The 16495-nt window shown below is 39.7% G+C and overlaps 1 protein-coding gene across 1 annotated transcript in view; it reads right to left on the bottom strand.

Moving 5' to 3' along the window:
* Positions 1-16495, bottom strand: part of FAM135B (family with sequence similarity 135 member B) — a 267009-nt gene that overhangs the window by 51708 nt on the left and 198806 nt on the right. The window contains exons 12-15 of the mRNA XM_073590382.1: positions 11992-12146; positions 8155-9898; positions 6952-7112; positions 917-1008 (exon numbers count right to left, since the gene is read on the bottom strand). Coding sequence (XP_073446483.1) covers positions 917-1008; positions 6952-7112; positions 8155-9898; positions 11992-12146 — 2152 coding nt within the window. The remainder of the gene's footprint in view (positions 1-916; positions 1009-6951; positions 7113-8154; positions 9899-11991; positions 12147-16495) is intronic.

Below are 16495 nucleotides of genomic sequence, written 5' to 3' on the forward strand. Positions count from 1 at the left end.
TGACTATGTGTCTCGATCAGGAATGAAGTCGTTACAGGATATTTTCTCAGACGAGGAACCACCGGCGGGTTCCTGGTTCCTTTTTGAACAATTGAGAAGTTTTATAATAAAATTGGCTAATCGGACTAATCTTTTTAGAGCATTAACACCCTTTGAGACCCTCTGCCTGTCTAAGAGCCCTCTGGATCATACGTATCTCTGTTGTATAAACTCTTTCAAGAGGAACAAACCCCTCTCCATGATTTTCCTCCATTCTTCTCTAAATGAGAGACTGACCTGGGAGGATCTTTATCATCCAAAGACAGATTGAAGATCCTTCTCTTTACGTTTAGATCTTCACTAAGTTCTACATCACAGGAGAGGAGCTACAAGATCATTGCAAGATGGTATAGATGCCCTTCAGCTGTCCAGTCTATATTCCTGGTAGTCCCGGATACTTGTTGGAGATGCCTAAATGAGGTGGGCACATTTACTCATATATGGTGGCACTGTTCGCCCATCAAAAACTTGTGGTCAGCAATTTTTGACCTACACAATAGATTGTCTAATATCAATATTAGACCCACAATGGAAGCGGCGTTATTGTCCTTGAGGGACATCTCAGTTTCCAAATTCAAAAAAGGTCTTCTTAGATATTTCCTTACAGCTGTCAGAAACTTGATCCCCAGATATTGGAAAGAGGTAAAGTCACCTTCTCGTTCTGAGTTTGTCGCTGAGCTTAACGATATCTATAGAATGGAGCAAATGTTAAGAACTATAGGACGGTAATGCTTTGCATTAGGAAACATATTTTCCAGACAGAATTTTGATCCTCGGGGGAGGGACACTATTATTTCAGCATCTATTTATAGGTAGAATATTATTATTTTTTTTACATGGATGCTAGGGTAGAATATTTATTCGATGGGTCACTTACCTGATTTTTTTCAGACATTAGGAAATCAAGATTTGCTCCCGGCAGCCCCAACTCAAGAAATGTTTTGACAAGCCGTAGGTCCGCGCTGTTACCTGGAATCAGTACACACAATTAAAAAACTTCAATATCAGACTCCAATTTTTCTCGCACATGCTTGTTTCTGTATTTTCATATTCCGCATAGCAAGCTTTCCGGATTTTATTATTATTATTATTATTTTATTTTAATTTTTTTAAAGATACAGTGAACCCAAAAAAGTTATAATTAACCCCTTCACCCCCAAGGGTGGTTTGCACGTTCATGACCGGGCCAATTTTTACAATTCTGACCACTGTACCTTTATGAGGTCATAACTCTGGAACGCTTCCATGGATCCTGGTGATTCTGACATTGTTTTCTCGTGACATATTCTACTTCATGTTAGTGGTAAAATTTCATTCAAATAACTTGCGTTTATTTGTGAGAAAAACAAAAATTTGGCGAAAATTTTGAAAATTTCGCAATTTTCCAACTTTGAATTTTTATGCCCTTAAATCACAGAGATACGGCACACAAAAAACTTGATAACTAACATTTCCCACATGTTTACTTTACATCAGCACAATTTTGGAACCAAAATTTTTTTTTGTTAGGAAGTTAAAAGGGTTAAAAGTTGACCAGCGATTTCTCATTTTTACAACACCATTTTATTTTTAGGATCACATTTGAAGCCACTTTGAGGGGTCTATATGATAAAAAATACCCAAAAGTGACACCATTCTAAAAACTGCACCCCTCAAGGTGCTCAAAACCACATTCAAGAAGTTTATTAACCCTTTAGGTGCGTCACAGGAATTTTTTTGAATATTTAAAAAAAAATGAACATCTAACTTTTTTTTATAAAAAAAATACTTCAGGTTCAATTTTTTTATTTTACCAAGGGTAACAAGAGAAATTGGACTGCAAAAGTTATTGTGCAATTTGTCCTGAGTACGCTGATACCTGATATGTGGGGGGAACGACTGTTTCGGTGCATGGCAGAGCTCAGAATGGAAGGAGCGCCGTTTGACTTTTTCAATGCAAAATTGGCTGGAATTCAGACTTGACGCCATGTCACGTTTGGAGAGTCCCTGATGTACCTAATCAGTGGAAACCCCCTACAAGTGACCCCATTTTGGAAACTAGACCCCCCAAGGAACTTATCTAGATATGTGGTGAGAACTTTAAACCCACAAGGGCTTTACAGAAGTTTATAACGTACAGCGGTACAATTAAAAAATCATATTTTTTCCACAAAAATGATCTTTTCACCCTCCATTCTTATTTTTCCAAGGGTAACAGGACACTAAACGTTATTGTGCAATTTGTCCTGATTATGCTGATACCCCACATGTGGGGGTAAACCACTATTTGGGCGCATGGCAGAGCTCGGAAGGGAAGCAGCGCCATTTGACGTTTTTGGCTGGAATTGAGATCGGACACCATGTCGCGTTTGGAAAACTCCTGATGTACCAAAACAGTGGAAACCCCCCACAAATGACACCATTTTGGAAACTAGACCCCCTAAGGAACTTATCTAGATGTGTGGTGAGAACTTTGAACCCCCATGGGCTTCACAGAAGTTTATAACATAAAGCCGTACAATTAAAAAATCATATTTTTTCCACAAAAATGATCTTTTCAACCTCAATTCTTATTTTTCCAAGGGTAACAGGACCCTAAAAGTTATTGTGCAATTTGTCCTGAGTACGCCGATACCCCACATGTGGGGGTAAACCACTATTTGGGTGCATGGCAGAGCTCGGAAGGGAAGCAGCGCCATTTGACATTTTTGGCTGGAATTGAGATCGGACACCATGTCGCGATTGAAAAACCCCTGATGTACCTAAACAGTGGAAACCCCCCACAAATGACACCATTTTGTAAACTAGACCCCCAAGGAACTTATCTAGATGTGTCGTGAGCACTTTGACCCCCCCAGTGCTTCACAGAAGTGTATAACGCCCGGGCGTGAAAATAAAAAATTCGTATTTTTTCCACAAACATGATCTTTTAGTCACCATTTTTTTATTTTCCCAAGTGTAACAGGAGAAATTGGACCCCAAAAGTTGTTGTCCAATTTGTCCTGAGTATGCTGATACCCCATATGTGGGAGAAAACTACTGTATGGGCACACGTCGGGGCTCGGAAGGGAAGTAGTGACGTTTTGGAATGCAGACTTTGATGGAATGGTCTGCGGGTGTCATGTTGCCTTTGGAGAGCCCCTAATGTACCTAAACAGTGGAAACCCCCCACAAATGACCCCATTTTGAAAACTAGACCCCCTAGGAACTTATCTAGATGTGAGGTGAGCACTTTGAACCCCCAAGGGCTTCACAGAAGTTTATAATGCCCGGGCATGAAAATAAAAAAATCGTATTTTTTCCACAAACATGATCAATTAGTCCCCAATTTTTTCATTTTCCCAAGGCTAACAGGAGAAATTGGACCCCAAAAGTTGTTGTCCAATTTGTCCTGAGTACGCTGACACCCCATATGTGGGAGAAAACTACTGTATGGACACACGTCGGGGCTCGGAAGGGAAGCAGTGACGTTTTGGAATGCAGACTTTGATGGAATGGTCTGCGGGTGTCATGTGCGTTTGGAGAGCCCCTGATGTACCTAAACTATTGAAACTCCCCACAAGTGACCCCATTTTGGACACTAGACCCCCCACGGAACTTATCTAGATGTGTGGTGAGCACTTTGAACCCCCAAGTGCTTCACAGAAGTTTAAAACACTCAGACGTGAAAATAAAAAAATCATTTTTTTCCACAAAAATGATATTTTTTCCCACAATTTTTTTATTTTCCTAAGGGTAACAGGAGAAATTGGACCCCAAAAATTGTTTTGCAATTTGTCCTGAGTAGGCTGATACCCTACATGTGGGGGTAAAACACTGTTTGAGCGCATGGCAGAGCTTGGAAGGGAAGGAGCACCATTTGACTTTTTCAACTCAGAATTGGCTGGAATTGAGATCAGACGCCATGTTGCATTTGGAGAGCTCCTGATGTGCCCAAACAGTGGAAACCCCCAATTCTAACTCCAACCCGAACCCCAACACACCCCTAACCCTAATCTCAGCCCTAACCCTAACCCTAGCCCTAACCCTAGCCCTAACCCTAACCCTAGCCATAGCCCTAACCCTAGCCCTAACCCTAACCCTAGCCATAGCCCTAACCCTAATCTCACCCCTAACCCTAACCCTACCCTAACCCTAACCCTAGCCCTAACCCTAATGGAAAAATGGAAATAAATACATTTTTTTAATTTTATTATTTTTCCCTAACTAAGGGGGTGATAACGGGGGGGTTGATTTACTATTTATGGCGGTTTTTATGTTTGGCAGCTGTCGCACGCTAAAAGACGCTTTTTATTGTAAAAATAGTTTTTGCATCACCACATATTGAGAGCTATAATTTTTCCGTATTTTGACCCACCGAGTCATGTGAGGTCTTATTTTTTGCGGGACGAGTTGACGTTTTTATTGGTACCATTTTCGGGCACGTGACATTTTTTGATCGCTTTTTATTCCGATTTTTGGGACGCCGAATGAACAAAAACCAGCGTTTCATGAATTTCTTTTGGGGGGGTGCGTTTACACCGTTCCGCGTGCGGTAAAATTGATAAAGAGGTTTTATTCTTCGGGTCAGGTCGGTTACAGCGATACCTCATTTATGTCTTTTTTTATGTTTTGTCGGTTTTATGCAATGAAAACTATTTTATATAAAAAATAATTATTTTTGCATCGCTTTATTCTGCGAGCTATAACTTTTTTATTTTTTCGCTGATGATGCTGTGTTGCAGCTCGTTTTTTGCGGGATAAGATGACGTTTTCAGCAGTACCATGGATATTTATATGTGTCTTTTTGATCACGCGTTATTACACTTTTTGTTTGGCGGTATGATAATAAATCATTATTTTTTGCTTCGTTTTTTATTTTTATTTTTTAAGGGGTTCGCTAAAGGGGTTAACCGATGGGACAGTTTTATAGGGCGGGTCGTTACGGACGCGGCGATACCTAATATGTGTACTTTTATTGTTTTTTTTTATTATTTCCAAAAAATGGATTTATTGGGGGAATATTTTTTTTTTTTTTAATTTATTTGGCGATTTTTTTTAATTATTTTAACACTTTTTTTTATTTTTTTTTTAACTTTATTAAATAATCCCAGGTGGGACATCACTGTCCTGTTGCAGATCGCGTTATTATGTGCCAGGCAGCGATCTTGTCACATAGTAACGCTGCTTCACCTCTGATCATCTGTCAGTGTGAGATCAGAGGAGAAGTGGCGTTACTATGAGTCAGATCGCAGGGCAGTGATCTTGTCACAAAAATAAAAAAAGTAAAGTAAAAAAAAACAGGTACACAGGTTAGGGCTAGGGCAAGGGCTAGGGTTAGGGTTAGGGCTAGGGCTAGGGTTAGGGTTAGGGTTAGGGCTAGGGTTAGGGCTAGGGTTAGGGCTAGGGTTAGGGCTAGGGCTGGGATTAAGGTTATGGGTGTGTTGGTGTTAGGTTTGTGGTTAGGGTTATGGTTAGGGCTGAGATTAGGGTTAGGGGTGTGTTGGGGTTAGGGTTGGAATTAGAATTGGGGGTTTCCACTGTTTAAGTACATCAGGGGCTCTGTAAATGCAATATGATGCCCGCAGACCATTCCATCAAAGTCTGCATTTCAGAACGTCAATACTTCCCTTCCGAGCCCCACCGTGTGCCCAAACAGTAGTTTTCTCCCAAATATGGGGTACCAGCGTACTCAGGACAAATTGGACAACAACTCTTAGGGTCCAATTTCTCCAGTTACCCTTGTGAAAATAAAAATTGGAGGCTAAAAGATCATTTTTGTGGAAAAAAAATTATTTTTTTATTTTCACGGCTCTACATTATAAACTTTAGTGAAACACTTGGGGGTTCAAAGTGCTCACCACACATTTAGATAAGTCCCTTGGGGGGTCTAATTTCCAAAATGGGGTCACTTGTGGGGGGTTTCCACTGTTCAGGCACATCAGGGGCTCTCCAAATGCGACATGGCATCCGATCTCAATTCCAGCCAAATCTGCATTGAAAAAGTCAAACGGCGCTCCTTCCGTTCTGAGCTCTGCCGTGTGCTCAAACAGTGGTTTAGCCCCACATACGGGGTATTGGCGTATTCGGGAGAAATTGCACAAATAATTTTGTGGTTCATTTTCTCTTTTTACACTTGTGAAAATAAAAAAAATGGTTTTGAAGTAAAATGTTTGTGAAAAAAAAGTTAAATGTTTATTTTTTCCTTCCATATTCCATTCATTCATGTGAAGCACCTGAAGGGTTAATAAACTTCTTGAATGTAGTTTTGAGCACCTTGAGAGGTGCAGTTTTTAGAATGGTGTCACTTTTGGGTATTTTCTGTCATATTGACCCCCCAAACTCACTTCAAATGTGAGGTGGTTCCTAAAAAAAATGGTGTTGCAAATTTTGTTGTAAAAATGAGAAATCGCTGGTCAACTTTTAACCCTTATAACTTCCTAAAAAAAAAAATTATGTTTCCAAAATTGTGCAGATGTAAAGTAGACATGTGGGAAATGTTATTTATTAACTATTTTGTGTGATATCACTCTCTGATTTAAGGGCATAAAAATTAAAGTTTGAAAATTGCAAAATTTTCTAAATTTTCGCCAAATTTTGATTTTTTTTATCAAATAAGCGCAGCTCATATCTAAAAATTTTTACCACCATCATGAAGTACAATATGTCATGAGAAAACAATGTCAGAATCAGTAGGATCCGTTGAAGCGTTCTAGAGTTATGACCTCATAAAGTGACACTGGTCAGAATTGAAAAAATTGGCCCGGTCACGAAGGCAAAAACAGGCTCGGGTGCGAAGGGGTTAATCGTCCCACCATGGGGAAATTCAGAGCATTACAGCAGCAAGGCAGGAACAAGTACAGATACAGATGCATAAAGGCATTATATTGACAGTAGGTAGGTACATATACGAAAAAAAAAAAAAAAAATTATATGGTAAAATAAATATATTACCATCAAGTCCATGGACACAGACCACAAGGTGGATTCCATCTTCCTGATGTTCCTCCTCTGGTGGAAAATATGGTATATCAGAAGCCAACGCAGAGAGGTCGCTATACAGGAAGCTTTCAAACTTCAGATGTTTTCTAAACTTTTCTTTAGCCTGATGAAAACTAGAAAACACACTCATTAACAGCTTGTACATGGAAACAAAATTATTTTATATCATCCGGAATTTTAGTTTTAAGTAGCAAATTTTATAGTTTTATTAAGATTGTTCACACTAGTGAAGTATGGTAAAAATGGAAAGTGTGTGATCTGTATCCGCGCTGCCAGGTGATGCCGAAACATCAATTGTCGGAGATAATGTAAAAAAAAAGTTTCTACGCGTTTCGAAGTGTAGTCTTCTTCAGGAAACAAAAAACATACCTGAAGAAGAAGTGGGATACACTTCGAAATGTGTAGAAAAATTAAAAAAATAAATAAATTTATATTATCTCCGGCATTTGATGTTTCTTCGCCACCTGGCAGCGTGGATACAGACCACAAAATTTTAATTTTTTTACACATTTTTCTGGTGAAATCACCTGTCGATCTGCAACAGCCATATAACCTGGGATCAGGTCAGCATATCTTGATAACATTTTTAGACCCTGTTCTGCGCTCTTTTATCTCCTCAGCCATTTAAATCTCACACTAGTGAAGAGCAGATGCTAAGACATTGGGTTAGGAAATCGAAGTCTGCAACCCCCCCAAAAAATGAGAAAAGATAATCCAGAAGACATTCTTGAAGCTGGAAAATTCTACGAGATTCTACCATAAAAGTAAGAAGAACTATGGAAAAAGGAATGATATACCACTTGAAAGGAGAATAAAATAAGTGGTCCATATGCTGATGAGACAGGAGGGGGAACGTTGTTTTTTGCATGTATAGAAAACTTGTGCGCCTGAACGATTGACCACTTTTCCCCTAGTTATACTACTTAAAAGATCACATAGGTATAATAGATCTCACAGGTTGTCTGACATGATTTAGCCTGATAAGAACCTCCCACGTAGAACCTAAAGTCGTGGAAAAGAGAGTCCTATGACATCGCAGAATGGGGAAGGGTATGCAGTGGGTGAAACACTACGCATTGGAATAATTTTAGTGGAAGATATGGGGTAACCTCCACTCTTTACATGTTCCCTATGCAGTGCTGTTCTATATCTCACCTGAGCATTCTTTCATTGACTTCTTCATCAGTATCTGAAGAATCCTCAGAGATAACCCCAAAAGATCCCAAAGGTTGTCTCGTTATCGGGAACAACAGTTGCTTTGCAGAAAACCCAGGGATCACAGGAGAGTCTTTTTGTATAGAAGAAAAAGGCAAACAAGTGGCGGTGCAGGACACTGATAGATTAACCATTTCACGTCTTCCATCCATTGTAATTACTGTTGACCCACCAGTGTTTGTCTCTGATATAGATGGGCAGACATTCCCATTCACTGTACTTTTTTGGCCCGTGTCACATAATTCATGATCCTGATCAGAACCTGAATCAAGCAACTGATCACTACTAGAGTCTTCTGTGAGTTCAATCTCATGCAAAAATGGAAATTCATCCACGGCTTCCTTCAACGGAGACATGATGGAGATATCATTGTGAAAAGTATCTCCATCCACTATGGTGCCCATAGAAAAGTTTGTTGTGTTCAGTATTCCAGGAACCTTACTTAGGCATTCAGAGAAACATTCATTCTCCTGGTTGCTTGAATTGCACAGAAGAGATGGACTGTAGAGGTCATCTTCATCAAAGCCAAGTTTATCAGCCACCGAGTACAAATTCTCCAAGCTACTATTGGAATTTGAAATTGAACCTAGAACCTCAATATCTTGTATTGATGACTCAACAGGTAAAGTAAGAGGTCCAGAAGACCCATCTTTTTTAGTTCTTTCAATGCTGTAGCTCTTCGCTGCAAGTTTTTCTTGAAGATCCTTATCGACCCCATTCTTGGACAAGGTATCATCCACAGACTCCACTGGACTGCTTATTTGTGGTGCGGAGACCGATTTTGTTAATTTTGAAAGTTCTATCTCTCGATCCTCCTCTTCAAATGGTAAAGAATTAATGGAGGTCAGCGAGGCCTGTATCCCACTTGGTAAACTTGTGTTACTTTCCGTCTTTCCTTCTTCCAAAGAATTTCTATGCATTCCAGGCTTCCTGGACAAGTGATGAAGAAGTTGATTATCGCAAATAGAGTCCATTTTTTTGGTTCGGATGTCACACCAAGCTACGGAGCTTGGCTCGCTTTCAATTCCAGAATCTGATATGACTGAAGAGGACCTTTTTATTACACTAGATATCAATGGGAAATCATCATGCTTGCTATCATGAAAAGTTTTGGCGATAACTGCATTTTTCAATGACCTGCTGATTAATTCAGTACTGTTGCTTTTGGAAAGTATGTGAGCACCCTGATGTAACCGTTTGTTACCTGAACTGACAATGGATTTACACTCACCACCAAACTCTTGCATTGCAATATTTTCAAATGTTGGACTATCATGAACTGCATCTAACTCTTCTGTGGGTTGGTAGCCATTGTCTCCTTCTAGAGAAGACTCTCCTTGATTAGATGAGGCACTGACATGCTGATAAAGTTCCTCAGGCATGACTTCAATGGGTCCAGTGCCTTCAACATCTTCAACAGTTGGGTCTTCAGTGGCTGCTTGCTCAGTGTTCTGCATGAATACATTCAGGTCTGTGACGGACATAACGTCTTGGTTTCCAGACGTTCCTTGAAAGCTTTGCATTGGCGCTGGAGCTATCTCAACTCTTTCTGGATCATCAGTACATGGACTTGTCTTTTCGAAAGATGCATTTTCATGAACTGTGGTAGTATGAATGAAATGGGGACTCATATTACTTTTTAACAGATTTTTAGACTCATTTGCTGTTTCCACAAGTTTTACACCTGCAAGATATCGAGGTAAAAATACAAAAACAAGGTTGAAGCTTAAGCGCACAAAATTCAAGAGTTAGAGTAAGATTATTTAAAAAAGTGACCATTTGCCTTGGGCCACAGGCTTCAAAAATTGAGGCTACAACACAAATTGCTATGACATCACCTAAAGTGACAACATATCCAATAAATTTGCCATCATTTACACATTGGGATGGATCGGACTTCTCATGCATGGAGTAAAGAAGTGATACTTATCAGAGTAAAACCTTGAGGTGGTGTGTAGCCCTGCGGCCTATTCCTTATAAGGATCATTTGGACCAACTAATCGGATGGTATCAAGATTACCAGAAGCTCTTGCATGAGGCTTTAGAATAATACAGGCTCGTATAATAAGACCATCCCCATGCTTTTCCAATTTTATATCAAAGCGCATAAGATAATTCATCATGAAGGGAAATTTTGAGGGTAGGATTGCTTGTGGCTGTGTTGCCTTCGCTTGTGCCAAATTTATCAAAGTGTCATATAATTTTTCTTTATATCTTTCTTTAGATAAATCAGTTCCTTCCAGAACTATATAGAATCACTATGCAACAGAACCCTACAATTAATGAATGCCATGAATACATGATTTTCAATACTGCTGCACACTTACAAAAATAAGATGTAATTAGTTAACAATTTGGATCAGAAAACGAACAGTCCATCCACCAGCAACAAGGTGACCTCATTGGATGGAACCCAAATCTTTTAGGGTAAGTCAAAACATGAAGGGTTAATCCCATGCGTTCATTGTCTCACTGGTGGATGGTTTATACATTTCCTAATCAAAAAATTTTAAATTGAGTACTTACTGATTTTCTTTTTGTATTGTAATGTATTCATTAATAGGAAAATTATGACGCAAAGTGTTTGTCTATAAATCTCTAGGTTGGCTATTGGCCATAACCATTTGGCCAAGAGCTATGTAGAGGTATTGCTAATTTTTTACATATTTTTAAAAAGCGGAAAGCGCAGCGTGAAACTGAAAAATGTTTCAAAGTGTTTTGCATAAAACAATATGCAACAAAATGAGCAACTTTATGGTGCCAGAAAATTGATGAATTTCCTCAATAGGTTATTTTCCCATGTAAACTGTATAAAGCAACGAAAAAGCAAATGTACCATGCTCCTTCCCATATATTGTATAGTTATTCTGTCAATGAATATGTAAAGATAGAGAACTAATATGGCAGCATACAGAGTTCCTGTCATGAGAGTGTCACATCCCCTTGGAAGGCCTGGAGTTAGACGGTCACGTCGAGTAATGCACTGCAGGTCTTCTTTAGAGATAGTGTGATTTGTGTCCCAGATTAAATTGATTTAGTTTCCTCTGGTGATGAAGAGGATAATGACTCTTTCTATGCTGGACAGAAACATGCAGCTACATTTCAGCTGCTTCTGATCTGGTTATTTACCTCTTTACCTCTTCCTATAAAAGCTGTCAGACCTCCTTGTCCCTTCCGGTGAAAGATTTGTCTTCCTGTGCTGTGTGCTAAAGCTAAGAGGTTGGAGTAGAGTTGTTGTAGTGTTCTGTGGTTTGCTGTAGTATTTGTCTGTTTATCTTCTGGTCCCTGTTCCCATTTAGTTAATTCCTCCCTGTCCCTATCCTCCTACCTATTTTTGGTTAGTGCTTTTGTATGATAGAGGTTTTCTGTTATCCCTCTTTTGTCTTTGTGTTTTGTTTACCTTACATTTCTGTCCCAGGTCTCATGGGATGGGTAGGGGACAGATGAGGGTTTAACAGGAGCATAGTAAGGTCGGAGTCTCGGGCCTTTCTACCTTCAAGAGTACCCCTGGGACAGGGATAGTTAAAGTCCCAGTTCCGGAGACAGTTTGAGGCTCCCCTTCCTTACCGAAGACCATCACAGCATGACAGTTCCTATGGTTCCATAATATAGACCTATAGGAACTCCAAGTGCTCTTATTAAATTTCTTTGCACAAAAAAAAATATCTTGTTTTAGGCTGTGTTTGTACATTGGTATTATTAAAAGACCTGAAAGTATTTGGGTTCCATCAATGTTCAAAATAATCTAAGATGGAAAAAAATGAACAAAAAAATTACCTATTTTGGGGTTTTCCACGTATCTGTCTTCAAAGATGATAGGGAGCGAGTTCCAGTCTCCATCGATGTCCAGACTTTCGACAGGTAGAGGAGGCATGCTGGTGAAATACTCTGAACTCCTGACATCGGCTGACAAGTTACTGTGACTTTGAATCCTAGAAAGAGTAAAAAAATAGTGAAAATACAAGGGTTGTCCAATTTCTTGCTGCCTGAGGACCTTTAACATTCCAGGTGCCAGTAGGTATATCCATTCTTTTTGCTCAGCCCATCTTTGTCATGCTCTTGCTATCTCATTAACGGCTTACACCATATTCCACAGGTTCTATCGCATTCTATTGTTCCGTGTGCCATTTTTTGCAGCCTGAGTGTCCCCTTTACTTCAAGTGCCAATAGACACACAAAAACTACTTTATCAGACCATCTTTGCCATGCTCCCAGCATCTTAATACGGGCCAATAATCTCTTCCATAGGCTTTTACCACCTAAACCTGGCTTAACATTTGCGTTGGGCAGAGCTGCGGAGGGCTGCGTACTTCCTCCGTTAAGCCCCGCCGCCCATTGCCACACCTCTTCCATTCGGCTCTGCCTACGTCTTCATGCACCAATGCACCATGTGTACCTATCTTTAGCATGTTGCATTTTGATGCGGTCGGCGAGCACGTCAAAACGACGCATGCTGATGCATCCGCATACATCCGCATGGCCTGTGTACCCAATGTTAAAGATAGGTACGCATGATGCCTGCAGATGTAGGCGGAGCAGAATGGAAAAGGTGTGGCAGTGAGCGGGGCTTAACGGAGGACGTATGCAGCAATCCGCAGCTCTGCCCAATGCAAATGTGATACCAGCCTAAATGTCTCTCGCTTTGCTTCTTACTAAATTATCAGATCGGAGAAATTTAGTTTATTTGTTTGGGAATTTCTCTGTATTAGTCTCTTTTTAATGACTGGATTATATGTGGTCACGGACCGATACTGAAATTTTGTACGTACCTGTTTAAATTATATTTCATTTATTCATCAGTCTAAATCATCAGGAAAAGCGACATTGATGTGAAAATAAGGAAACAAAACCACAAAAAAAATTTGAAAAATTGGACAACTCATTTGATGAATTTGTATTAGATCGGAAAGTCAATATTTGAGAGGTACCTCTGCCAAAAAACTGGGGGAAATGCAATGACGAATCCGGCAGCTAATTGTTTCTAGAACAGTTCCTATTGAGTTGATGTGATCCTATAGTCATCTGCGCTGAAAAATTGAAAGTTTTTGACCCTTCCAGCCTCTGCCATTTTTGTTTTTTATGACAAACGTTCCATGAGCCATTACTTTTTTACAATTCAATCAATGAGGGCTTGTCTTTGTGGAATGATTTACATTTGTCAGTGGCATTATTTTGGGGGCACGTAACATTTCGGAAAACTTTTATTAACTCTTTTTTTGGGGAAGAATAAAAACAAAGCAGCAATTCTAAACTTTACACTATTCGCCATATCGCATTCTTCATCCTGTGAGTCAGGACGATTATGGTGTTACCAAATTTAGGAAGTATTTTTTTCTTATCAATTTCCAATAAATACACAATTTGAAAAAAAAAAATCTATTTCTTTTTATTTTTCTATATTTCGAGAGCCAGAAGTTTTATATTTTTCCGTCAGCCGTGATTTATGGGGGTTTATTTTTTGTGTTACTCCACCATAGTTTCATTGCTAATATTTTTATATCACTTTTTAATACATTTTTTTTTTGTCAAACGAAATGAGCAAGAAAATAAGAAAATTTACATTTTTCATATATTTTGTATATACCATTCACCCTCAGGCAAAATTGACATCTTGGGTTTATTTACCAGTCATTATACTTATGATGGCACTACATTTTTATTATATTTTTTCTTCCACTTTGGCACAAAATTTGTCTCTTGTTTTGGTTGCCAGAATATTTTATTTTTCTGTAAATAGCTTTTGCTGCTTCAATTTTTGGCCACATTATTTTTTATTACATTTTATTTCATTTTTTGCTATGATGGATGAACGAAAAAAAACACATCCAGAATTGATTTTTTTAATTATATTTTCTACAGAGTTCACCATGTTAACTTTATTTCACGCAATCAGCTGCTGCTTTTATTTAACTTGTGACACAATCGCTATGACATTTAGATCATTTTTTTATTTTTTTGCGAAAAGGGAAGAAAAAAACTACAAATCAATCATAAGTTTTTCCAATTTTTTGTTAAGTGATCACAATGCAGGATCAATAATGACATGGTTTAATTACACTGGTCGTTTCGAACGTGGTGAAAGCAAATATGTGTTTGCAGAAAACTGTTTTGTTTTTTTTCACAAATATACTGTTTTATTTCTACCAAAACTGATTTTTTTTTTTTTTTTACTTTTCTTTTACACTTTTTTTTTCATGCATTCTTTTTTTTTTTACAATACTTGCAAGTCCTAAAAAGGAGACTGGAACATGTGATCTTTTAACCCCTTCACAGCATATGACATATATTTACATTATATGTCATGTCCTCGACTTTGATGCGGGCTCAGCCACTGAGCCCGCATCTTTCCCAGCACATGACAGCTGATTTAATCAGCTTTCATGTGCCTTTAGACACTAGAGATGGTTAGCACTCGACTGAAAAGTTGAGTCTACGGTGCTAGTGAGAAGGAGCCAGTGGCCCCATAAACATGAGTTCAATATGAAATCACTGCACACGTGGAATATGCTCAAAGTGAACTCTTTATTTTATTTGACGGTGATGAAGCGGGTGGATCGGAGCACCACCCGCGGCTGTTAACCAGTTAAATCCCACTGTCAATCTCTGGAAGCGGAATTTAACACACCAGACAGAAGTGCATCACAAATCCTGCCCATTGGCTCCCCTGTCAAGTGATTGCAGGGTGCCAATGGGTTGTGACAGTCATGGATCTGCAGAAGACCCCCGTGCCTGTCATTGTGAATCTCCTGTGAACGCCGGCTCATGTCCAGTATTCATAGATCATGATTTTTGCTATATCCCTGCTCCGTGTAGCACAGATGATCAAATTATCCCAGCTTTAAGTCTCCTAAGGGGACTATTAAATAAAGTAATAAAGTGGGAAAAAAAGTTGTAAAAAATATGAAAAAAATAAATCAGAAAACTTGAAATCCCCCCCATCTAATATATAAAGCTCAAAGTGTGTATATTTGTATGTGTGTATGTATGTCCGGGATTGACATCCGCACCGTCGCAGCTACAGCCACAAAATTTGACACAGTCACATGTCTGGACCCCGAGAGCGTCATAGGCTATGCTGTGAGGCGAAATTTTAACCCCGCGCGTTCCAATTCACCAAACAACTTTGCCCCAATCAACATAATGGGGAAAAAGTGAAAGGAAAAGTTTTGGAGGCAAATTGACAGCTGCCAGATGTGAACAAGGGGGACTGAAAGAATGAGAGCGATGGCGCCAAAGAGTATATACCGTACAGTGCTAAGGTGGGGCCCTGACATGGGATACTCACCACACACGGGGATATGAACACACACACAAAATGCGCCACACACTACCACGTGCTCTAACCCATATACCACCCTCAGCACACATTTCACCACACACACCAACCTTGGCACATAAAAGTCCAAACACAAAAGTCGCCACTCAAAACTCGCCACGCTGTCCCAGAGCTGTTTAAAAGATGAGAAATGAGCTGTGATTGGTTGCTATTATTATTATTATTATTATTATTATTATTTATTGTTATAGCGCCATTTATTCCATGGCGCTTTACATGTAAGGAGGGGTATACATAAAAACAAGTACAATAATCTTAAACAATACAAGTCATAACTGGTACAGGAGGAGAGAGGACCCTGCCCGCGAGGGCTCACAATCTACAAGGGATGGGTGAGGATACAGTAGGTGAGGGTAGAGCTGGTCGTGCAGCGGTTTGGTGGATCGGTAGTTACTGCAGGTTGTAGGCTTCTCAGAAGAGGTGGGTCTTCAGGTTCCTTTTGAAGGTTTCCACGATAGGCGAGAGTGATGTGTTGTGGTAGAGAGTTCCAGAGTAGGGGTGATGCGCGAGAGAAATCTTGTATGCGATTGTGGGAAGAGGAGATAAGAGGGGAGTAGAGAAGGAGATCTTGTGAGGATCGGAGGTTGCGTGCGGGAAAGTACCGGGAGACGAGGTCACAGATGTTTGGAGGAGACAGGTTGTGGATGGCTTTGTATGTCATGGTTAGGGTTTTGTAATTGAGTCTCTGGGCAATTGGGAGCCAGTGAAGGGATTGACAGAGGGGAGAAGCTGGGGAATAGCGGGGGGACAGGTGGATTAGTCGGGCAGCAGAGTTTAGAATAGATTGGAGGGGTGCGAGAGTGTTTGAGGGGAGGCCACAGAGCAGGAGGTTGCAGTAGTCAAGGCGAGAGATGATGAGGGCATGGCCTAGGGTTTTTGCAGATTCTTGGGTGAGGAATGAACGGATTCGTGAAATATTTTTGAGTTGAAGTCGGCAGGAAGCTG

The sequence above is a fragment of the Dendrobates tinctorius genome, unplaced genomic scaffold, assembly GCF_039654945.1.
Source record: "Dendrobates tinctorius isolate UK_male_01 unplaced genomic scaffold, ASM3965494v1 ptg000116l, whole genome shotgun sequence".
NCBI classification, from domain to species: Eukaryota; Metazoa; Chordata; class Amphibia; order Anura; family Dendrobatidae; genus Dendrobates; species Dendrobates tinctorius.